The sequence below is a fragment of the Eschrichtius robustus genome, chromosome 18 (genome assembly GCF_028021215.1).
Source record: "Eschrichtius robustus isolate mEscRob2 chromosome 18, mEscRob2.pri, whole genome shotgun sequence".
Classification (NCBI taxonomy): domain Eukaryota; kingdom Metazoa; phylum Chordata; class Mammalia; order Artiodactyla; family Eschrichtiidae; genus Eschrichtius; species Eschrichtius robustus.
In genome coordinates, this window is record NC_090841.1 from 76,584,255 (window position 1) to 76,610,291 (window position 26,037).

Genomic DNA, 26,037 nt, shown 5'->3' on the forward strand with positions numbered 1-26,037 from the left:
TGAATTTAAGACTTTACTTTATTCAGCAAAATCATTTATTTACACAATGGGGAATGCTGGTTTGATTTCGTCAATGAAATAAAAACAAGTTGAACAGAGACAATACTGAACTGTATATATATTTTGTATCAGAGCTGACCAACTGTTTCCTTACCTGTGTCAGGAACATCAAGAGTAACAGTATCACGAGGACACTGGTTAACAATACACCACAAAGGTCCAGTAACACCCTGGGCGCTTCCAATGCAATTACCAACTTTTTCTTTTTTTATAAATATATAAAAAAACAAAAAGTCAGCAAAACCAGCATTATGATGTAGTAAACAGAGTATAACTCTGAAGTCAGTGGGTCAGTAAAAACCTTATCAGACCATCCATAGTTTACAAAGTGATCTGCTCTTCTTCAGATCACTAATACAGAATCCAACAGGTGAAAAAATATCGCTTTTTGGAAGATAACAATGATCTGATAAGGATTTGACTTAATGGACATTAAAGGGAGGGAGGGAAAAAAAAGGAATTGCAGAGCATAGCCCCTATTAGAACAAGCTAACTTTCCAGATTTTCCAAATTAAAAAAACAAAAACAAAACAAACAAAAAAAAAAACCACTTCAACATGAAGCTACCATACAAAGTTTTTCCATTTTTCTTTGTAAAAAGTTCAGAGTTTGCAATTTAATCCTGGGTTTTTAATGAGAAGGACAGTTTTGGCCTGGACTTCCCCTTGCCCAGGATAATTTTTTGTTCTTCTTTTTGTTGACGCTGTCGCTCTTGTTCTAGTTTCATCCTTTCCTCATGAATCTTTCTTTGTTCTTCAACAATTCTCAACTGTTCTTCAGCCTGAAAGGTAAAAGTAAAAAATTAGAATTTCATGTCTTCTATTAGTAATATTCCAGAAACTGGGTGACAAATTCATCAACAGGAGCACACAAAAGTGTATGTTTAAAAAATCTTGCCTAAGATCACACAGAAAGTATCAGGAAAAAATACCTAGGAATTAGAAAAGAACTCCTTATTAATTATTCCAACATTTTCTGATTTTGTTTTTTATGAAAAATATATGAACAAATTGTAGGAAAGCACTTGAACATTGTGAAAATGAAAAGAAGTTTCTACAAATCATGTCGAGCTCAGTATACATTTTTGCCCTATTACCTATTTTTATTTTAGCTACACCCTCGGTGCACCAGATTAACAAACTGTCAATTATGAATCAAGGCATGAATTTTTCAGAGTATGTTATTACCAATTATTATAACTAAATTTATAATTAGAAAGGCATACAAAAATTATAGACAAAAGTCCTCAACGGAGCTACATTATATTGTCAATATACAACCATGAAATAATAAGTTTTTTTCTGGAGAGAAAAATGATACCTTTTTGACCTGGCTAACTATAAAATGCTATCTAATTTCAAATAGATACCAATAAAATTCCTGCAATGCCTCTGACTCCTTCACAACTCCTTCAGTCTCAAGCAACCAACTTCCTTCCTGTGTTCTCTACAGAAGATTTCCCCTCTGTACCAAGAAAATTTAGGTCATTCTCACGAGCTCCGTCCTCATCAAGTTGCTCCTTCTCCCCAAAGATTCCATGTCCACTCCCTTAATTCTCAACCAGCTGTAATTTTACTCCTCTCCCAGGGGACATTAGGAAGTGTGTGGTTGGTTGTCACAACGGGCGGTGTCGTGTGTATAGTGTGCGTGTGTGCGCATGTGTGTGCCATGTGTGCATGTGTGCCGTGTGTGTGCGTGTGCCGTCTGTGTGGTGTGCCTCGTGTGTCGTGTGCGTGAGGGTGCGTGTGGTGTGTGCGTGTCGTGTGTGTGCCGTGTCTCCTGTGTGTGCGTGTGGCCTATGCGTGTGTGCGTATGCTGTCTCGTGTGTGTGCGGCGTGTGTGTGGCGTGTGTGCCTCGTGTGTGTGGCGTGTGCACGTCGTGTGGCATTTGCGCGTCGTTTGTGTCGTGTGTGCATTGTCGTGTGCGTGCGAGTGTGTGCATGTGGCGCATGTGTGTGCTGTGTGTGTCGTGTGTGTGGGTGGTGTTCCTGGCACCCAGTGGGCAGAGAACAGGCCGCCAGACGTCCTACAAGGCACAGGACAGCCCCCCTCCCCGACAACAAAGAATTACCTAACTCCGAAGATGAACAGTGCCAAGGTTTAGGAAACCTGCTCTAACCCTTGACTTTTAAATCTCAGCTATCATCAGAGTTGTCCTTTTCCCCCCCATCTGACCTTGATCTTAAAATACGCACTGCATCCTTCGAATGCCTTATTTCCATTCAAAGTCAAATTTTAAAAATTCATTGCTTCCATCTCCATTATTCTACTGAAATTGTTTTCTAGATGGTCAAAAACTAACAATAAGTTTAGTGGCCTTTCCCTTTACTCATTCTTCTGTTCACTTGAACTTGTCTTTTAAAAATTTTCTCTCCTCCCATAAATGAAACACTAAGGTTCAAAAGGTTAAGGTCCTCCATGGATAGGTTATTCTTTTCAGGAATACTAAAAGTCAATGTGACTGAATTATAGGCTTTACGGCAGAAGATGGAAAAGGTAACAAATTCTGGTATTCAGCTTAATAAAACGTTTCAATTTTATCCTGTAGGTAAAAAAAAACCAACCCAACTTTTAAATACATAAGTCACACCAGAAAGAGGTTTGTTTTACTTTAAGATGGAGGCCGGTGGGGTGGGGAGCAAGTAAGGGGAAGGATAATGATCCTAAAAGGTGGAAGACAGTGGGCCAAATCCACTGTTACCAAGTACGGTCAGAGGTGAGGAAGACCCAAAACTGAAGAAGCGGGAATTAGGTGGGCAGGCAAGATGGGCAAGTGGATTTTCACAAACTTCTGTATCTTTGTATTCTCATAAGGTGGAAACCCAACGGAGAGCTAAAGTACCTCTCCCATACCTTTCTCCTAAGCTACATTTCCAGCTGGCTGATGAACATCCAACTGGGAAACCTCTTCAATACCTTCAAAACTCAACATGTTCAAGATTTAAATTCTTCAAGCCTAATCCTAAAATGAACCAGCCCTTTCTAGCCTCCCTATTGCCACGCATCTAGTATAGCTTATTTCCCCTCCTCCCTCTTCCTTTGACACAACCAAACAGCTCTCAGATTTGTCAATTCTCCCCTTATATCCTCTCTTCCTTTATATTCTCTCCCCTAGAGCTCTGTCCCTTCCCTCTGCCACCGTGCCAGTTCAGGGCCCCAGATCCCCCGCAGACCTAAAATGCTCGTCTCCAGTCTCTGCCCTTCAGTCCACCCTACACAGTGCCGCTGGCTTCACCCTTCCTGGGCACTGTGCTCTCCTGCCCTCAGACTTCCAATGATTTCCACTGTGCACAGACATGGCCTAACTTCCTGGATTAGCGTACTATTTATGACTTCCCATATCCTTTCTCTCTTGCCCCCCCCAGCTCAGCTCACGCCATTCTTTCCTACGACAATCCTACCTGTGTGTCAAAGTCCATTGCAAATCACCATTCTCTTGTTTAGACTTTCACTGATAATTACAAGAGAAATAATCATCTGCTTCTGATCACCATTAGTAAATTCATATGCAAATTTATCCAGTTTTAATAAATCATCCCACATTTGGGCTAAGAGCATGGCACATGCAACTGAATCAAGACATAATAAAGACTCTTAGGGGGCACACTTGTGCTTTGAAAACTCTTTCCAGGATAAACACCCCAGACTCACTTTTCCATAAGGATCTAACTCAGCCCCTAGGAAAGCAGATTAGAAAGAAGCTTGGGGGCTAAAGGGTTTGAACATCACAACCTCAACCCATTTGAGAAATTTATGAAAACTACTTTGGCACTATCCACCCCAAACTACATTTCACAGTACTTTTATATCCAGCAATTTAATTTTCTAGATTTTATACTATAAACATACTTGCATACATGCAAAATTGAACAAGTTTATTCCAACATGGTTTGTAAAAGACTGGAAAAACCCAAATATTCATCAATATGGACTATTAAATACATTATGGTATATAAAAGAAAATACTGTGTAGCTGTTAAATCTTGAATCATGTGATATTACCTAATCAAAAAATTAAACAAGATTTAAAAAGTAACTTCCTTCAGAGACAGAAAATACTATTTCTACTGCACTGAAATTATCTTTAGATTTGAGTGAAGAAAAAGGTTCAGTTTCATTGAAGTCTACAAATACAGGAGACAAAAGCGTGTCTATGTGTGTAGAGGGAGAGCTGTAATCAACCAGGCCTTATAGCTGACAGTGTTATCCCCAGTGCTAAGCATATAGTGCCTATTACAAGTACCTGACAATGGAATGGTTTTTAAAAATGAAATCAAGCAGGTCTTTCCCGTCTTTATGTATAAATATTTGTATTTTGTTCTATTACAGCTTTAAACTAAGCATATTCAATTACACCTTGGCAAAAAAAAAAAGATGATGGATTTTCACTAAACTTATCACGGTAATCATATGTAAGTCAAATCTTTATGCTATACAGTGCTGTTATGTTAATTATATCTCAATAAAACTGCAGAAAATAAGAATAACAAAAAAACACATTTTCAAGTAAAAAGAATGATGCAGATACAAGTGTCTTTACTTTATGTAAAAAAACATGTATCCTAAAATGTGACCTGTAATAAGTTTTTAACAATTCTAATACATCAGGGGAGGACTCCCTATTTGTAAAACTAACACTCATAAGGCTTTTGTAAAACAAAGAAGAATTTTATGACATGCATAGTTAGTCTTTAAGTTTCAATACTTCAATAATCCTGGGAAAATCTTTTTTTTGACCCTTACTATATATATAAAGAGTGGCTCTAATACCAATGACAATAACAATGAAATGATCACAGAGTAACTATATCACAGGGTAATTACGAGATGAAATAAGATAATTATGAGAGAACACACTGTAAAGTGCAATACTTTATAAATGCTGGAAATTACCTTTTAAACCAAACAAAAAATATCTGAGGGCCTAAGTACAGTGACCAGAGAAGGAAAACAATTATTTTAGCTCTAAAGTAAGAAAACTGGGGCTTCCCTGGTGGTGCAGTGGTTAAGAATCCGCCTGCCAATGCAGGGAACACGAGTTTGAGCCCTGGTCCGGGAAGATCCCACATGCCGCGGAGCAACTAAGCCTGTGCGCTACAACTACTGAGCCTGCGCTCTAGAGCCCGTGAGCCACAACTACCGAAGCCCGCGCGCCTAGGGCCCGTGCTCCGCAACAAGAGAAGCCACAGCAATGAGAAGCCCACGCACCGCAACAAAGAGTAGCCCCCGCTCACCGCAACTACAGAAAGCCCGCGCGCAGCAATGAAGACCCAACGCAGCCAAAAATAAATAAATAAATAAATAAAAAATAAAACAAGAAAACTATGTTGAACTGAAAGTGACAAAAACTTTTTCAACTGGAAGTTAATGAATGTCTTGGTAAACTGATAAATCTTGACAATAAAAGTAAATTTTATATATAAAAAAAAAACAGGCTAGTTGAGAAAAACCAAACCCGTCTCTCATTTTAATACAGTGGCTTTCAAGTGATGAAAAACTGTCTTATCCATCTGTAAGTGTGATATGACTCTACACCTTACTTGCTAGGTATTCTTCTAAAGCGTTGCCTCCCACCTCCCTCTGCAGTTAACTGTCTGATAGGCTGCTTTGTTCCTGATGATCCCATCTGCTGGCACATATACACTGTTCCTCTCCCCTCATTTCAAATGTATGCAAAAGAAAGCATTATTCCAAATGGGGGGAGGGTATGCACATTCGTATTCATACAGGTGAACAACACTAAATTCTCCTACAAGGCTAATGTGGTGGACATCAGGGAGGCCAAAGAGAAAGGTAACACACCCACCATACTAGAGCCATTACAGTGGGGCAGTCCTTCCCAGCCACTACACCCAGGACCCTGTTTGGTCTCAAAAAGGCTTTCAACCTTGCACCCCACGCAAAAAGAATGACTGTTGAGATGAAATACACAAGAGCAAAACATACTATTATAGTAGAAGGGTCTACTTAACCCCCTTCCCAGTATCTTTTGTCTCCCCCTCCCACTTTACCTAGAGGTCCTACTGCTTTTTTAAAAATTACTCTTTTCTAAGCATTCTCCTTACACTGTCTATAATTTTAGATCAAGGTCCTTAGCAGCAGTTTCTTCAGCAAATGGTGATGCTGAAATCTACTACTCTATGTGGAATATGTATGAATTTTTACCCCCCAAAAAATCTAAAGATAGAAATATTTATCAGGAGTGACTACTGGGATGATGGGAAAAACTAAAAAATCTTACAATTAGGAATCATGCCCCTACTCGGAAATGTGAATTTCTGCATTTTAACCTCCCAAAACATACCTCAGGTTTCACTCTGCCATTCTGCAATTTTGTTTCTTTAATGCACCCTCCCCTCCATAACAAGTATAATGTATGACTCCTTTTAGATAAACAATGAGTAAAAAAAATATTAAAAAGAAATTTAATGTAATTAGTTTTGACCCTAATACATGATGTTATTCATGTACAAGGTTAAAAAAAGAAAAGAACAAAGAAGGACTGAAAAAAGCAATTCCCTCTTTTCCCCCAGGGGCCATGGCAATTTAGTTATTCTGATAGTTACCTCCTTAGGATATACACTAACTATCATTACAGGATATCATTAGCTACTCATCTAAAGAGAAATCATACCACCACACTCCTTCTAGCCCCCCTTCTTCTCAATTTACTTTAATTCCCCTTTGTTACCTTTATAACAAATGTATTTTTGAAACTTCCAACATTAGATAACATCTCCTGCAATTCCATTTTACTTAAAGTACAAACAATTGCTTCAAGAAGGAACTGACTGATAGTTGAGCTTGGTTTGAAAAGAACATTGGGTACAAAACTCCCTGCCTTCCAGACCTCTGGAGAGAGTGCTCTGTGTTACTGCCAAAAGAGAAATCTGATACCTTCAGGATTTTACCGTTCATGTCCTATAAATTTCACAAAAAAACTGTACTCTTCTAGATGTGGTTCTTTTAATCTTCTGTAGCCTAAATTCTCTGTTCTTTTACTCAGTTCTTTTGTTTATCTTATTCAGTATTCATTCCTTTTTGTGAAAGTTTTCCTTAAATGCCTGGTGATCCTTGGCTCTTAGCACGATTACATCAGGTCTTCCCTGGTCCCACAATAGACTTTTACCTTCCTTCCTTTTTCCTCTTCTCCCTCCCTCTGTACACCCTTATCACTCACCAAGTTCAACTATTCTCTGGTTACTGTTTCTACTCCCACCTAATCAAGTGCCCACCTTTTTCACTGACCTCAGTGGCTTTCTTGTTTCTAGTCTCCATCCTTCACACCACCCCACACAATGTCAATACATTAATGTCCAGAAAGTTTTTAAAAAATTGTTGCCAAGAATACATTAACATCATTAAATCAGCTTTCTACCTTATCAACTGGGAACAAGCCTCTCAATGATTTAAAATCCTTACCTAATTTGCCCACTCTTTCAAATTAAAATATTTAATTGACATTTACATTTGATGCCATACCATATTTTCCTATCTCTTAAAATGTATAAATGTCATTACTAGCCATCCTAAGTACTGTGCTGTTTCAACTTACATAATACACTCACTCTAGCATAAATGCCCCATTCTCTTTCCAACTATGTTAGTTTCCTGTAGCCACTGTAACAAATTACCACAAACTGGATAGCTTAAAACAGCAGAAGTTTATTCTGAAGGCAAGAAGTCCAAAATCAGTATCACTGCAACAAAATCAAGGTGTTGATATTCCAGGGCCACATTCCTTCGGCCAGTACCTTCATATCTCTGTTCTGACTTCATATCACCTTTTCCTATGTTAGTGGAGTCTGAAAGCCTTTCATCATTAGGTCTTCTCTCCCTTTCAGTCCATGTTGGCAGTGTTTCTGCTGATATAACATCCTCAAAAACACTGTAGGTCTCCCATGTATATCACTAGACCACTAGACAACAGGCCACTAGACCTGGTTCTTCCACAGGTCTTTTCTGGATAATCTCATCTAATCCTGGCTTTTACTAAAATGGCTGAGGTAACCTATGAGTCACAGGCATAAACTCTTCAGCATTAGCAAAAGGATGTCCAATCATACCCTTAGCCTTCTTTCCAGAACAAGTTTTTCTAATAGTGAATCTAATTTTAGCATCTTTTGCAATCTAAATAGGCTAAAATTTTCCCCAAACATCAAGTTCTCATTTATTTTACTTCTTGGTTCTTTCCTCAATTACTCTCCTTTTGCATTTTACATAAATACTGAGAAGAAACCAGACTGCACTTTACTCAGAAATATCTTCAGCTATATATGAACTTCATAGCTTAGGTAAGTTCTGCCTTTCACACAACTGTAGGACACAGCTCAGCTGGGTTTTCTTCCACTATATAACAAGGAATTCCTTCCCTCCAGTTTGCATAACATGCTTTCATTTTCCTCCTAACCCTAACCAGAAGTGCCTTTTTAAAAAAGGGATTTCCTTCTTTATTTTTGGCTGTGTTGGGTCTCAGTTGCAGCACATGGGCTCCAGAGTGCGTGGGCTCTGTAGTTGCGGCACACGGGCTCTCTAGTTGCTGCGAGTGGGCTTAGCTGTCCTGCGACATGTCGGATCTTAGTTAGTTACCCAACCAGGGATCAAACTCGCGTCCCCTGTATTGCAAGGTGGATTCTTAACCACTGGACCACCAGGGAAGTCCCCAAAAGTGCCTTTAAAGTCCATATTCCTACTAACAGTCTAGGCATTTTCTATCATGTACCTCAAAATTCTTCCAGCCTCTACCCACTGTCCAATACCAAAAACACGTACACATTTTTAGGTAACAAGTTAGCACAAACTAGGTAGGCTCAAAACAGCACAAGATTATTCTGCGGGCCGGAAGTCCGCAATCAGGATTACTGGACCTAAAGCAAGGTGTCAGCAGGGGTTGTGCTCCCTCTCCAGGATCTAAGGGAGTCTGTTCCTTGCTTCTTCCGACTCCTGGTGGCTAAGAGGATTCCTCGTCTTCTGACCACATCACTCCAGTCTTCAAGGCCAGTACCTTCAAATCTCTCTCTGTTCTGTCTTAGGCTTCTCCTGTGTGTATTTTGTGGTAGAATCTCCTTCCATCTCCCTCTTATAAGGATACATGTAAAGGCACTTAGGGCACAGTAATAATCCAGGATAAACTCCCCACCTCAAGATCCTTAACTTATTCACATCTGTGTAGACTCTTTAACTGTCATATAAGGTAACACACGCAGGTTCTAGGGATCAGAACATGGATATCTTTTTTGGGGGGCAGGAGACATTTTTCTGTCTACTACACAAACATTAAAAAATTCTTTCTTACATCTCCCTAAGAACTCTTTTCAGAGCTATCTCTTAATTGCAAAGTGAGATCTGGTTTACTTGAAACTTAAGTATGTGGAATACATTTCATATATAGTCAACTTGTAAACATGGTACTATCTTTTCATCTCTCAAACTGGTGAGACACCACGTGCTATATAGCACAATGAGCACATTAAATCTCCCTAACTGGCAAGGAAAAAGGGGAAAGTTATTTCAATATTAAAGAGAGGAAATATACTATAGACCCAGAATTTCAGGGGACAGTTTGAGGGGTCGTTTTTCCTACTGACATAACCTCCTAGAACATTTCATTCCATGGCAACACCTACCACCTTCATTTAGTCTGTTTCCCATTCTGAATAAATAAGATTCATATACATTTCAGAGTAGTATCTGGGCTTTTCCCAGACGCATCACTAAAAACTGTGTGAAGAAGAGGACTTTGAAAAATTTTAAGTACTACTTTTAACATTTTAAAGAAAATTAAAATTCTCCGTCGTACTAACAACAGCCTTTCAAATGTTTGATGATAGCTGTGCAATGCCAATACTAACCCAAGAACTAGGAACCAATCTGCCAAAAAGCCAAGTCAAGCCAATCCACATTTGGATTAATTTTTGTTTGATTTTATAAATCAAATACGTATGTTCATTAATATTTTCTTGCCTCCTTATGGACAGATAAAATCAAGTATCTTTTTTTTTTTATAACACTACATCAGTATATTATTTATTTATATATCTTTTTGGGCTGTGTTGGGTCTTTGTTTCTGTGCAAGGGCCCCCCCCAGCTGCGGCAAGCGGGGGTCACTCTTCATCGCTGTGCGCGGGCCTCTCACCATCGTGGCCTCTCCTGTTGCAAAGCACAGGCTCCAGACGCGCAGGCTCAGTAATTGTGGCTCACGGGCCCAGTTGCTCCGCGGCATGTGGGATCTTCCCAGACCAGGGCTCGAACCCGTGTCCCCTGCATTGGCAGGCAGACTCCCAACCACTGCGCCACCAGGGAAGCCCAAAATCAAGTATCTTGATAAACAACTTGGAACTAAAATGAGCAAAAACTACTCTTGGTCTAGACCACTTAACATTTATCATATATGAGAGTCCATATGGCTTAGCTAATCTGTTCCTTATTACAGTCATTACTGGGAGCAATCTTTGAAGTTTTGTCATGAGGGCTTACTTAAAAGTGAGTCTAAGCGTGGCTTAAATTTACTTTCTTTACTAGTTATTCTTACCTGATCATAACGGTGATACACATTACTTGTAAAAAAAAAAAAAAAAAAAAAAAGTAGAAACTGGAGAAAAGTATAAAATTACTTATAGGCTTACCAATTAGAGATAACTATTCTCAGTACTTGGCATATTTTTCCATTAAATGTACAAATATACATTTCAAATTAGGAAAATCATAATGTATATGTTAAGTTTTGTATTTAGCTACTTTCCCTGTATTATCAGATGCTTTTTGACTACAGAAAAATCCACTGTATGTGTTATAATTTATCTAAAAACCTGGGCAATTTTCACTATTCAAATAAGGGGAAAACATTTTTGTGTGTGAATTGATTTGTATTGGATTCAGTTTCCATTAGGTAAGTTCTTAGGAGCAGAATTAAAATTTAAGGTTCCTGGTATATACTGATTTATTGTTATTTTCTAAAATGGTCACATCCATTTAAACTTCCAGGATAGTGCACTATATAAAGGGTCTCTTTATACCATATTCTTGCCAACACTTGGTACTAACAGGGGAAAAAAAAAGTCTTTTCAAATTTGGTACGTAGTATTAGAGAAAAAGGAAAAGAGAGGGGTCATTTCTTTGCTTTCCCATTAAGGTTGGGATTTATTTTCAGGAATTTATGACAGCTACTTTTCATTTTACTTGTGTGAAATTACCTCTTTTACATCTCGAAGGAGTTTTTTTTTTCTTTCCCCCTTTCAGGAAGTTGGTCTCCTTTATTGATTTACAAGAGATCATTGTGTTATTCTTTCATGGTTATAGACAAGAAATCTCCCCCAAGGTATATTCTTTTCCAACCTGTCTAATCTGCTTTCAAAACCTGAACTTCTGACTACACATAAAGTGGGTTTACTACAACTACTACTGCTTATCCCAAGAGATCCCACACATTCTTGCTTTTTTTCTAATTCTACTTCCCTAAAGGTCTCTGCCCTTCTTCATTTCCTCACCCTCTTGTCCTCATCCTAAATTCAATTTCTAACTGTCCATCAAGGTCCAGAGCAAGGGTATCTCCTCCAGGAAGGTTCCCAGGGCAATTATGTCAGTTACCCCATGTAACTCATACCACTTACCAAATAGTTCCATATCATTAGCTGACTTTTCTTGGAGTTGTCCTTGTCTCCACAATTAATACACTAAAGCCTTTAAGAGAACTTAACATCTTGGCTACTTTTATCTCCAAATTGCTTTTTATTCATATGTCTATTATTTTAACAAGACTTTCAATATATTCTATGTAGTATTTCCTAGTGTAAATACTAGGAAACGTGTATAAAGATTAAAGATTAAAGAACTGTGCTCAAAATTGAGAGGAAGGGGAAAGGATCATAAAAATGAGAGAAACTGCAATAGTGTGCCTTGCATGTTTATACAGTAACATTTTCTTGTCTCTTCCTACACAAAGGGTACTCTACTTTCCCTACAACAACATGGCCACCAATAGAACCAAATAAAAATTAATTCTCTCCAACAGGAACAATAATTTTTTATGCTTCCAACGTTACTGAATACAAGAAGCAAATTAGTTATGTCCAGATTTTTACCAATTTTCCTCAAATTCAAGCTTCTTTTTCCCTAAGATACCTTTTCACTGAAGTTTTATTGATAACATGCAGTCAGAGCAGCGTCACCGCACAGTCTAGTAATACGAAGTCAAACTCAAGGGTTCTAGAGCAGTGCTACTCTAAGTATGGCCCATGGACCAACGACAGTGCAAACTGTAACTGATCCACAATAAGATATGCAGAAGCCAAGAATAAGCATTTTAGAAACTTCTATAGCAATCTGACCTCATTTTTCTAATAATTCATCTTAACTGTATTTTGCAAAAGTAGAGGTCTGAGACAAACTGGGATTAAAAGACAAAAACAAAATCTGGGCAACTTTACCACCACTTGAAAAGCACTGCTTTAGAATATGCTTTGCTAATCTTCTATTTTTATGGTTCGTTTGGGTACACAAAGAAGGCTATTAGAGGAACATAAGGAGGCCAAGCTGTCCCTAGGCACTCAGACAGCTACCCCGGGGTCAGAAGGGATCAAGACTTTGGCAGGGTATACCAAGTTTAGAACCTTTGCTCTAGAAGTCACAATCTGGCGTTTCAGGACATCCGCAAACTGAACTCCCTCTATACAGTCTCTTACACCACGTTCTAAGAGGAATTCTATCCCACGTACTGGGTAATTTTGCTTCAATGTTTCTAGCAGCAACTATACTGTTCATCTCTCCTGCAAATATCCATGGCCTAAAAACAAGACTATATCTACCTTTCAAAGCTCAACCTTCAAAACTAAAATTAAGATGCACACTTCCCATCTTACTTTCTCTCGCACTTGCACTGAGATGTTCTCCTTATGTGGAATCACTTAAAAAAAAAAAGCATTATCACATATGGATTAATCAGCATGTACTGATACATCTTATTATGACTTCTCACCCACCTCATGTTCATGGTGCTTCTTCCACCTAAGCAGATTTTAAGGTCTTTTCATTGGTAAAGCACGAGCAGGTCTTCCCCTTTCCTTGGGGCTTTCACAGTAACCAGGACAGTGATACTAAGAATCCCTTGCGTCATGCTCAGTAAGTTGTTTAGGGTATTTCTAGTTTGGCTCTTATCTGGGGCAGATTATCTTTTACAAGATCATACTCTAGAACCAACTGCTGGTGGTTTTAACTTTCACATTCTTATTCACTATAAAACAATTATTTACAGTCCTCCTTCACCAACCCCCCAGTGGGATCCACTGTTAATTACTTAGATCCTCCCAGATCTTTTTCTGTGCCTTTATAAATACAGTCACAGAGTTTGTTTTTTCTGAAGCACTTAACTGGAGCTTACATCTTGCTTTCCTCCCCCAGTCAAGAGTATGACTTAGCAGCAAATGTCTTCCTATGGCTGCATTATTCTCAACACATTTCTAACTAGACAAAACTTGTCTATAACCAAGAGTCCCTCTAGGGTCATGTCTTCATTCCCGGGCAGTAAATACCACTAATCCTCATTCATCCTAAGTAAATTTCCCTCTATCTCTGATTTATATTCTTACTTTGAAGTAGAATTCCTATATGCCATCTTCATAAGGAAAAGAAAATTTTCCCTTATAATGTCTGCCTATCCTTCATTTTTTATTTATATCCATAGTCCTTTAATTCTAGCTTTCTTTCTCATCATACTGAGAATGCTTCAAAATATATTCATACTCTTAACTGGGAAAACCCTACTACACCAAAAATTTTATCTATTTTTAAATTCTATTTTAAATGTTAGTATATGCTACAAACAAACAAATAGAAGTACTAAAGTACAGAATGGGAAAGAAAAATAGAAGTGATATGTATTCATTTTTCTATTTAAAAAATTTACTTCAATATTCTTATACTGACTTTTATTAAAATGTAAAAATTATATCTCCTTTTACACCTGTATCTCATATTATAATTATTTAAGTCTCTGTGTTCCTTGTTAGATTATAAACATGAAATATGAAAAAAAATTATTAATCTGGTATACTTACTATCAAATATATACTCTCTACTTATTCTGTCTAGTAATTGGTAACAAAGCAACTAATGCCAAGTGAAATGCTGCATAGTAGTAGGCTTAATTAAGAACCTTCAAGTTTTTGTTTTTGTTTTTTTAGGTACGGAAGAAATTAGGGATGGGGATAGTACAATTTCCCCTAGGAAACCTGTTTTAAACCACTGTGAATTTTGGAATTTTCTCCAGATTAATCAGAATCTCTGGCTTGCCCCAAACAGATTCCTCTAGAAGATAGTAGCTAAAATCTAGTCAACTATTCCTACTCTTCCCTCAAATCCCTTAAAATAGTCCCGAGAACTCTAAAATATTTTTCATGAATGCTTTATACATACCAGTTTGGCTTGTGCTTCTGCAATTTTTCGGTTATTCTCTTCTAGTATTCGCTCTAGCTCCTCACGTTTTGCACGTTCTTCCTCCTAAAGGGGAGGACATGTTAAGATGTTAGAAAAATAAATTTTTTTTTATTGATGAAATATTTACTAATCTTCCTCTGAACTTTTTTGATCTGACTAAACAGGGTAGCTTTATAGCTACCTTCTGTCTGACAAATGATAAACTGCGCAGCCACTAAAATTTGTTTCTAGTACTAAATTTAAATCATCCCTCCCAGTCCAAACAGCAACCAACTAAACCCTCCCTAATGACAGTTTCCTGGCAATTATTACTAATACTTTAATATCACACAAATCAACAAGGACAACTACAAAACTGGATAGTATTTACCAAATTAAAAAAATAATATATAAAATATAAATAAAGTGAATATTTGTCTCACCAATTATGTATACCTACGTATTCTTTACCTATACTCCTTTAATCAGCATTAAAAGTTGAATATTTACTGTCTTGTCCAGTGTCCTGCAGAGTGTGCTCCTCGGCTGCCATACGCGCCAGCTTCCTCTTTAAAATGATTTGTACTGTTAGCTTGGCAATACCTGCATCAGCAGCTCAACCATTTATAAAGAAACAACATACAAGGAAGGCTGAGCTGAGGAATGCAGATGTTTATGGTAAGAAGGAACAAAAAATGTAATTCATCATTCCTAAGGCAAACAATTAATAAGAAAAATACATTTACTGTTAGTGAAAAATACAAATGGTAATCCATACTTCATGGAACTAAGGGCTTCTTCCATGGGGAGAATGGACTTAACATTCAGATGTTGACAATTTCTAAAGGCAGCTTGTCATCTACAATCTGAACTGAAATTCAGGAATCCAGGGGGTGCATGGTCACGAAATAAAATTCTGTAATTTATTTTTTCTTGGAGAATTTAATGAGATTTTATAATGCAAACTATATGAAGATTGCTTGATGGTTTGGGCAGTGTTCAGATCACAGCATACATATTCAAATGATTTTAATATTTGGAAAGACTGTCAGAGGGTTGTGTCCGTGTAAAAAAAAAAATTGTTAATATGAAACAAAAAGCAAATGAAGAGAAAAAAATCTTCCTATGATTAATAACTCGCTACAAGACAGCACCATTACTCCAAAAGTATCTTCATTATTAAAGGCACTAACAAAAATTTCATATACTCAATGGCACAGAGTTTGTGATATCCACCAAATATAGACATGTATATCTAGTTAAAGACAGCACAAGGGAAAATGCATTTGAAAAGCTAAGCTTACTGGGAAACAAGAGATTTAATAAGATGTCAACTTGTCCACAATAATGCCAAGATTAAAAATGACAATGAGTCACATATTTTGAGTCAAACATTGAACTTCAAGAAAATATAACCACGGGATTTCCTATGGCACACACCAATGGAATTCACAGTCACTATGCAAACTATGTTGAGGGACACTCAGTGCTGTAAAGTAATTTGCCTTGAGCGTTCCAGTGACTTTCAATAAGTTTTAGGATCCTGGAGTAATCAGTGCAAATAAGCCATAAAGCTTCAGTAGCAAATTACTGTCTCACAGAAAGACATTTTCAACTTCTGCTCCAGCTGCTGATAAAACAAATCATGTGTTTAGCTTGACTCCAGACAAGGACAACCTGTTCCTTCATAACTCTCTAGAGAAAAAAAGGAGTTGTTAGTAGATCCTAAAAAAGTGGACGAATAATCTGGACATTTTTCCTAAAAAGATCTTTGAAACACATTAGGAAAATGGAGGGCCTTATGATCAGAACGCTAGAATTAGTCCGTTGTGTTGAGGCAGGATTTGGGGTAGGGGGGTGAGGGATAAAAGAAGGAAAAACAGAAGAGCAAGAAAACCTACTTATCAAAAGCAGGTGCTATCACTCAATGTTAGGCCCTGCTCTTTTTAATCTGAATGAAGGCAAAAAGCCTCTCACAGTCTAGGCAATAAGAGAGATAAACAGAAAAGAAGAACACGTAACCACAGGTGGATTTTTAACCTTTTCCCTTTACCACTCCCTGTCTCCCCCCACCCTCCCAAAAAAAGAATGTAAGTCCTGCAGCCATGGCAAAAGTTTCAAACACTTCTCAAATATGTAAGCCAGCTCCATTAAATCAAAAAGTATCCTTGGATAGTTTTATGAAAATAGCTTTTAAATATCAGTCAGCACATCTGAATAGGCTAAAAAATTAACTTTCGCAGCAATGTTAAGTTTAGATGAGAAAGGAATTGGTCTGCATTCCATCTCTTTCTGAACTGCGCAGGAGGCACACCCGACACTGAAAGTTTTGCCATGGACTGTCTCTACTTTCCAAACGACCGAGCGTTACCTCTCTGGCTTTTTGCGCTGCAAGCTCAGCTTGTCTCTGTCGCTCGAGTTCTTCGAGCAACTGCTTTTCCATGATGCGCTTGGCCTCCTCGACCCTTCGGAGCACTTCTCGCTCAATCTCGTCCTTCCTTTTCTCCAATTCTTCCTCCACCCTTTTTGCCACCAATTCTTCCACTCTTCGTGCTGTTTCTTCCTCGATGAGTTTTTCTTCTATTTCCTGCTGCCGACTAGCAAACAAAGTGGGGAAAGGACTTAGATAATGTAAGAAATAAACCTAAGAATTGAAATAAAACTAGCTGTGAGTCTGTAAAACACTGAATCTGCTTACATATTTCTAAGATTTTACAACTCATTTTCATGTAATATTCAAGGAAATGATAGATACCAAAAGATTAAGTGATACAGAAATTCAAATAAATATAAAATCATGGTTTTTTTCTTTTGTCACTTTCTAAAGTAAATACAAAAAGACTAGTATATACAAAGAGCTTATTAATGCAGTAGTTTTAGGAACTGTAGAGTGAATCTGAAACAGGAAATCTACTTTCATTACCAGCTTCATAAGGAAAGGACAAGCTATTAAATTTATGATTTGCTCATCTGTCAATCCATTCAGTCTAAGGGTTGAGCTACAGAGAAGTCAGGAGAAACTATGATGTAGCAAGCAGTTCAGACCAGCTAAATTCATTCTCCCCTCCCCCACCCCAAGCAAGATCAGAATAAAGACAGACTCAAAGAAATTAAGACTGCTAAAGCAACATACTGAAGTTTTTAGCAAAAATACAGACAAACTTATTCAGGTTCTAAACTTTTACCCTTTACTGCACCTTTTCTTTCGTTAACTGACTTTCAATTCAAAGCTCTTCTAGATATGGGAAAGTGGATGAAATATATTAGTATCACTTCTAAAAAGTTCAATGAAGCATGATATTGTTTAATTATTTTAATCCCATTTAGGTATTATAAATGACCTTATTCACTCAAAATGAAATTCTGTGCTGAAAATATTGACATTTATCAAGGCACTATAGTTGAAACCTTGCACATTTTATACCAATGATCTCCAATATGAGAGCCACTAGCCACATGTGTCTAGTTTGAATTGAAGATTAGTAAGAAGAAAAGATATAAAAGATCTCAAGTATTTTTATTTGATTACATGTTAAAATGACAGTATTTTGAGACAGATTGGGAATATATTAAAATTAATTTCACTAGTTCCTTTTTAATGTGGCTCACACTGTATTTCTCTTGAACGGCATTATTTGAGACAATAATTTGTGCTGGAATGAATGCAGAGACTCTGAAAATATACCTAAATCCTAAGAGGTCAATCTATTAATGCTGCGTATTTCTCACAATCCACAAAATTAAACAAAATCTGTAACCCTTCTATCTTTTGATGACTCATATATATGTATGAGAATCATTCAATTTATCTGTTTAGTAAGGACTTTACAGTTTCTAAGTGACCTTTAAACACCCAATCCACTTCAACTCAACTCTACTTTGGGGGGGGTGATTCAATTCCCACTGAAGTGCTTTCATTCTCAACTCCTGTTATTTATTCACAGTGTTACCATACTGACACCAGTGTATCTAATATTCTTTTTTTAAAAAAATTAATTAATTTATTTTATTTTTTTGGCTGTGTTGGGTCTTCGTTTCTGTGTGAGGGCTTTCTCTAGTTGCGGCGAACGGGGGCCACTCTTCATCGCGGTGCGCGGGCCTCTCACTATTGCAGCCTCTCTTGTTGCAGAGCACAGGCTCCAGACGCGCAGGCTCAGTAGTTGTGGCTCACGGGCCCAGTCGCTCTGCGGCATGTGGGATCTTCCCAGACCAGGGCTCGAACCTGTGTCCCCTGCACTGGCAGGCAGATTCTCAACCACTGCACCACCAGGGAAGTCCCTCTAATATTCTGATTCATATCTGTTTCTGCATTTATAATCTCTACATATTTCTGTCAGGGAGATAGTAACTACTTGAGAAGTCATAATTTCTGTTAGGTTCTAGATATCTGCAATAACCATTCTGAAGACTCTGTTGCTTGTTTCTTAAATATCTCCTCCCCAACACTAAATTATTGGTGATTTTCACTGGGGGAAAAAAACCCCACAAAAGCCTAACATGTACTCTCTATCTATACTCCTTTTCCTTTTTTAACTTTGAATAAAATATAGTATTAGGGTAGTTTCAATAAGCCTTTACCTATAGCAGCTTAGTAAAAGAGAAGAGATATCCACCCCAACACTAGAAATGAATGGCCAGGAATACCTAAAAGAAATCAGGCAGCGATTTCAATGGAAATTAAACTACATTCCAAATACAAAAATATTGTTTCTCTACTTCATCCAAAGAGAAAGACAGAAATACGAAATGAAACAAGCAAGCTAACAACTGCTGAACCTGGATGACAGCTGTATGAGGATTAATACCCTATTTTGCTGAATTGGAAAGCTTTCATGACACGAAGTTTCAGAAGCGTACACACACCCCCCCACGCTTTCTTCTGTTAGTTGGTTCTTATAAAATTAGTAAATGTAGCAATGTCTACAAAGAAACCTCATTTTAAAATTTCAAAAATGGTACAACTCTTAAAGCAGAACACTGTAAACCAAGTTCCAGTTAAAACTTTCCACACGAAGTAAAAGATGAGGGAAAAGAATGGGATAAGGCTTTGGGTTAGTGTATCAGTAGAAAAGCTGCCTAATTAACTCAGGAATTTGGCAAAGGTGGAAGAGACTTGATACATGCTCAGGGTTTCTGTCAGGCAAACAGTCCCTAAAGGACAGCAATATGGCACAACGGCCAGTGGGACCACACCTCCACAGATCTGGTCAGCAAGGAGAAAACGAGCTCGCATCAATCCGGTTTCTTACTTACAGCAGAAGCCAGGTCAGCATGCTGTCAGCTCCCTGTGTCTCTGCTCCCACTGGCGGACACCAAACCAGAGAGGCCGCGTGACAGGCCGCACAGGGTGACAAGCAGTGCAGGCAACAGGTGGCTGCTGCTAAGGGTCCGTTCTAAGTACGGCTCAGCAGTTCTCCAGCCTAAAGGGGAGGGCAAGCGGGAACTCCCAAGCCCAGCTGAAGCCCAGAGGGTGAGAAGTGGCCTTGCGGAGTTTCTTACAAGGCTGCTCGTCCCCCTCTGTTCCTGAGGGAACCACGGGGCACCCCCAGGACTGTCATTAAGCCTTGCTGCTGCGCCCTACACAAGGAGACAGGCAAGGCCAGGGCACCAGAGCAGAGCTGTTCCCCTACAAGCACGATCAAGGATGTAATTTTTGTTGTCGCTGTTATTTTTGGTAAGGTTAAAACTGCTACTTCAGCACTCAGAAAAAAATTTAAATCAATTTTTAGATCCAGTGCTGAAAAAGTTAAGAGCCGGATATTGCTTTAATCCCCTTCCCCCCACACACCAGGATCCAGAAAACCAAGGGCACACGAACAACAGAATTAAGTACTTGAGAGATATGACAAGTCTTTATTGAACAACCTACTATGCACTAGATGCTGTGCTAGAAACCTGAACCCCGCTAATACCTACTAATAGAGCCTATACTTCTGTGACTCTGTTCTACAGCTAAATATAAGTATTAACATACATGATAAGTAAAACTTCTCCGCCTGTTTCAGCAATCTCTGTATCCCTGTGTCTTTCTTCTTTTGTCTGTCTTTTCCCACAAAAGCACAAACATATAATGTATAGAAATGAATGAAACTTAGTACAACATAGCTTTCCTCTACCAGTTAGCCGAAGGAGGGTGGGAGGGGTAGGTGGCTCTTAAAATTAAAAAAAGTTCATTCTTATTGATGACAAACTTATTATCATAATCAATGATAAGGCAGCTACTGGGCTAACTTTCTTAAGAGGCCCTGAAACTTTCTCAGAAAAGAAAAAAAAAACCAACAACCCATTTTTGCCACTAGTATCTTAGGAGAGATCCGTCATCTAAAATGACTGCCTAGCCATTCCTTAAAACTGCTGTCATAGGAGTTGTCACTCTCTTGATATTCTTCTCTCTCTCTAATCTTTTCCTCAGGCTCCTCTGCTGAATCCATCCCCTTGCTGAGAATCTGTGAGGGCTTCCCTGATGGTGCAGCGGTTGGGAGTCCGCCTGCCAACGCAGGGGACACGGGTTTCAGCCCTGGTCCGGGAAGATCCCACATGCTGCGGAGCAACTCAGCCCGTGCGCCACAACTACTGAGCCCACGTGCCACAACTACTGAAGCCCGCGTGCCTGGAGCCCGTGCTCTGCAACGGGAGAGGCCACCGCAATGAGAAGCCTGCGTGCCACAAGGAAGAGTGGCCCCTGCTCGCTGCAACTAGAGAAAGCCCACGTGCAGCAGCGAAGACCCAACACAACCAAAAACAAAACAAACAATCTCTGACACTGATGAAAGGGTTGAATGAAAATCTTGAAGTTTTTCAATAGATAAGAGTAGGTCCTCATTTTCTCCATGCTCTCAGAACGCTAATCACAATCAACTTTAAAATGGCAACTATTAAACAGCAAGGGCCCATCGTTAAATGCGAGTGTGACTTTGCACAGAGCATCGGTTAATATTATTTTTAAGTCTTTGAAATGTACAAACTCAACCCTAGGAGTGTCCTTCTAGGAACTGCTTCATAATATTAGCAAACAGTATTTACTCAGTACCGAACAGACACCAACTACTCTGCCAAAAGCTTGACACTCCACGGCATCATGTGCATCTCTGATGGCTCCTGAGGCTAAACAGGTGACTGAGGGGTGGCCCTCAACCTAGGCAACTCCAAAGATAACGATCTTAAGCATGCTACTACCCTGCACTGTTTCTCCACGACAAACGTTAAAGGCAAAAGGTATGCACAAAAATTTAGCTACCAAAATAATTACCTAAAAAATTGATAAAATTCTTACCAACATCAGCTTGATCTTATGCCCTAATGTTTTGTCTCAAAGCCCTAACCTCCCTGAGGTACGTAGTTCCAATATAATGAATTTGCTCTCACAATGAGCATTCTTCTAAGAATCACTCACATAGATCCCAGTTCACTTTAGACACTCTGATTTAGAAGGCTCTCGATCTGCCATGCAGCTGAACACCAAGTATATGCGAACCTAGATACCACAGGCTACAGTAAGTTACTATGCCATTAATATTATCCTGATGTGCTGCAAGTCATTTTCAGCCACTCATTTTTTCCAACAGTTATTACAACAGGCATAAAGAGTCTCAAAATAATACATATGAAAAATGGTAAGGGTGCCGAGGAGGAAAGAGAGCGCAACACTGAATGACTGGGACATAAGGAGGAGAAGGAAATCTTTTAAACTGAATTTTCAACCACAGGAATGAACTTTTCAAAAGTGAGGAAAAAAAATTTTTTTTAATTTTAAGGTCTGCCTTTTATTGCATCAAGATTTTAACTTGTAAGATCACTTCTTAAAATCACCAGGTTCAATCTGCCTACATGTAAAAAAATTAAACAACATTATTTACTGAGTCTCATTACATACATGCCAAGTATCACCTAAGTACTTTTAATCTTCACAATAAGCAAAACAGGTATCTCCATTTTACAGATAAGAAATCAAGCTCACAGGTAGGTAGTTTATTCAAGGCCTCAGACTTGTAGATGGCAAAACAATCTGGTTTCCAACCTTGAGGAGACTTTCTAATCGGTTAAGCCCAAGAGATTTTAACTTTGCTGTCTCTCTCCATCTCACACTGGACCTCTAGAAGGTACACTTGACAGTGCGTGTTCCTGTGGTACCTTCTCTGCTCTCTGCTCCACCACGCGCTTGTCTCCCTCTGTCCAGCTGTACATCCAGACATTCCCTAAGGTTCCTTCAGTCCCATGAACCAACTGCTCTTCTCCCTCCACTCTGCCTGGGCCATTCTATCTACTCTCAAGGTTTCCCCCAGGCTTCAGTCCCCCGTATCAACCTTGGATGAACTCACTATATCCAAAATCTAGTGCCTACACTGGAAGTGCCAAGTCCAGGTTTCTGACATTTTAACAAGTGTTTGCCCGACAGCAGTTACTTAAACATTTGGTGGCTGAGATGCAATAGCCACAATATAAACACGAGAGCCAAAACAATGCTTTATTTCCCTTACGTTTCACATCCAATTTTATTTGCCCTAAATGCTTCTTAAATCTGCCCCTCTTTTCCATTCCAACAACTGCTCCCTCACTACTCCTATGTGGACTTACTGTAACTTTCAATCTTACACAGCAGTACATGCTCCGTTTAAAAACAAAACTACAATCCCACGCCATTTGCCTGCTTAAAACCCTTCTGGTTTCTATGATGAAATCCAAGCTCCTTAGTACGGCAAGACCCTTCCCATGATTCCCAGCCTCTACCTACCTCTCCAGCCACTCCATGACTTGAATACTTACAGAAATTCATGTTCCAGTCAATATTCACCTCTTTACTCCACCTAAGACCATACTGCACCCCTCCCTTTATTCTGGCAGGGGTGGAGGGGGCTCCCTCCCTTGGTCCACATGTATCCTCCTATGCTTAGCCTGACAGAATCCTATTTTTACCTGCCACTCACTCCTGAGGAGCACTAAGGTGTTTACCCATCCAGGATGCTTCCTTTTTACAGTCACATCACTATCACTGAATTTACCACACTGTATTATTATCTACCTACCTGTCTTCAAGCTAGATCGAGACCTTGGTGGGGTCAATCATCTTCAGATTAACAGCCCCTAGCATAGTGTCTGGCACTTATTAAAATGCTCCATAAGTATCAGTTGAATGAACTAACCAACAGGATTTGTAAATAGACAACTACTTCTGCCCATTCCCATGACTGCAAAACCTAGATCTTTCAATCGTCTCCTCTGCATTATTAGGCATTAGACAGTACTAAGTAGTGCCTACTGCACAACACGCAGGAATTCAGTGTACAGGTGGCTGCTGGCTCTGCCCCCTCCTCCCTTCATAAATGCTAACGGCAGTGTGCTTCCTCTATCAACTTGGGACAATATAACTGCTCTATTTTCTCATTTCATCCCTGGATTTCTTCTCTGCTATTCGTGTGTAGCTTGCTAAATGCTTCTATCTATTCCTTGCATACCAAGTTTCCTTTCACTCTTCCCAAGTTTCAGCTCTCTAATGAATGGCAAATCATTACTCTTTGGAGGTATCCTTTGTTTTCACATGCAAATACTATCTCAGAATTATCTTAAGTAATTTTCTAAAATGTTCATCTGTTGACAGTTATTTGAGAGCTACATCTTCAGTTAAGGATCTTATTCCAGACCAAAAAAACTGGATTCTATATAATCAAGGTTTCTTGTGACACAATTATTCGTACTCGGTGTTCATACTTCCCACCGACAGTTCTAAGTAAAGGAAAAATTCAAGCGTTGTGCATGTTTTAAAGAAACGCAGTGAAAGAGCTCTCCAGGTACTGTTTCCTCCAGTAATAGTAAGTTTTCCAGTCCCCTACCTCTTTATGATTTCCTTTCAGAAACAAGCTTTGCTGGAACATAACACAAACTACACTGCAGAAAGACTGAAAACACCTACACAGTTCAGTACTCATACATCTGTCTCAGGAAAATTCTACATTCGGTAACTCTCTTGCCTTATGAGCACTTTCTAAACATGCACTGAAGAACTGAGGAACATGGCTGGTTCAACAGGGAGAGTTCGCAAATCTCTCTACCTTTCAACGTGGCTTTGGGAAAGAATACCCAGCCCATCAGAGTACCAGGGTCTTGAACCAAAACAGAACTCTACACTTTAAAACCAAAATTTCATTCGTTTGGAATCATTTGCACCTACTCTTAGACCAAAAGGTACTTGAGAGGTGACTCTTCTGCACGTGATCAATGCAAAAGTAAAAGCGAATATTCTATCTTCTGAACAGCACGTATACTCCACAAAGGGAAACGAGTTACAGTCTTGCACCGAAGTGTGCTACGGAGACCTACAAACCATAACTAATAAAGAATGAAAAGACGGAGTAGGCTTCGATTGGCTACACAGGTGAACTCAAGCGTCAAGATTCATTTACCTCACTGCACACTTAAGCTGCTCGCATTCTGTTTTTACACCTCAGAAAACAAAACGAGCAGGCCCGAGACAGGAAGAGCGACCGCGACGTCTCTAACAGCAGGAGTGCACTAAAGTAAAAGGACTTGTTTTGGGTGCGTGTACATGTCAACCACCTGAAGCGGTTCACCTCCGAGAATCCCTGTCCCGCGTTTAGGGTGCAAGGCGAGAACGCTCTTCGGCAGGGGGCCCGCCAACGTCCTCCGTCCCCATCCCGGGGCCAGCTTGCTCCTCACCCTCCAACCCCACACGGAACTCCACCCCCTACTTCCGGGACGCTCCTCCTCCTCTCGCGCCAAAATGCTTGCTCTGCTCCAAGCCCTTCCAGCTCCATCCCCACTACTGCCCTTGCCAGCCAACTCGTGGGTCTGTCCTGCCCCAGGCTTCCCTTACGCCAGGGGTGCAGCCGCTCGGGGCCGCTCCCTGCGACCCCGCTCACCTCCTTCACTCCGCCCGGGCCCAATCAGCTCCCCTCTCCCCGCCACCCCGCACCCGCCGCCGCCTCCCCGGCTCCCGGCCCCCCCGCCGCGGGCGCTCACATTTTTCGCTGCCGCTCGAACTCTGCTTTCTTCTCCTCCTCCTCTCGCTTCTGCTTCTCGTCCAGGCTGCTGCGCTTGCTCACCGTGCGCCCGAAGATGTCGATGCGGTCGGGCGGGGACGAGGCGCGCTCCCGGTCCCGCTCGCGCCGGGAAACGGCCGTGTTTGTGGAGCGCGAGCGGGACCGCGACTCCCGCCGCCGGTTCCGTTTACTTTCCCGGGACTTGGAGCGCTTTCGCACGCGCTCCTTGTCCCGAGACCGCGACCGGGACCGGCTCCGCTTCTTGTTGTGTTTGCTGCTCTTGGTGTGTTTGGAGCGGGACGAGCTCCGGCTCCGAGACCGGCCCATCCTTCCGGGCGACGCTGGGACTAACCGCTGGCTTCGGGCCCCGCACGTGCCCGGCTGTCCTCGCCTCCGCTTCCGGAAGCGGGCTGGCAATCTTGTCGAGGCCGGGGGAAGGAGAGCTATCAGCGAGCTGACTTTCTGCCTCCCCCTGAGGCCGACGGCCGCCACGAAGGCCGCCTCCAACGACAAGGCCGCAACGCCAGGAATTGCTAAGATGGCAGCCGCGGCTGCACCGGCCGCCCCTCCCACA

The 26,037-nt window shown here is 40.1% G+C and overlaps 1 protein-coding gene across 2 annotated transcripts; it reads right to left on the minus strand.

Annotated features, from left to right (window-relative positions):
* On the minus strand, positions 1–26,037 carry ARGLU1 (arginine and glutamate rich 1). Of its 2 annotated transcripts, none has more exons than XM_068526714.1 (4): positions 25,444–26,034; positions 16,841–17,066; positions 14,470–14,553; positions 1–841 (listed from the first exon to the last, which is right to left on the minus strand). In XM_068526714.1, exons 1-4 carry the CDS (start codon positions 25,788–25,790, stop codon positions 677–679), a joined length of 822 nt encoding a protein of 273 aa, XP_068382815.1. In that variant the 5' UTR covers positions 25,791–26,034; the 3' UTR covers positions 1–676. The 2 variants fall into 2 exon arrangements, 1 of the variants encoding a protein (XP_068382815.1); XR_011071018.1 differs by having other exon boundaries at positions 688–841; positions 14,470–15,037; positions 25,444–26,037.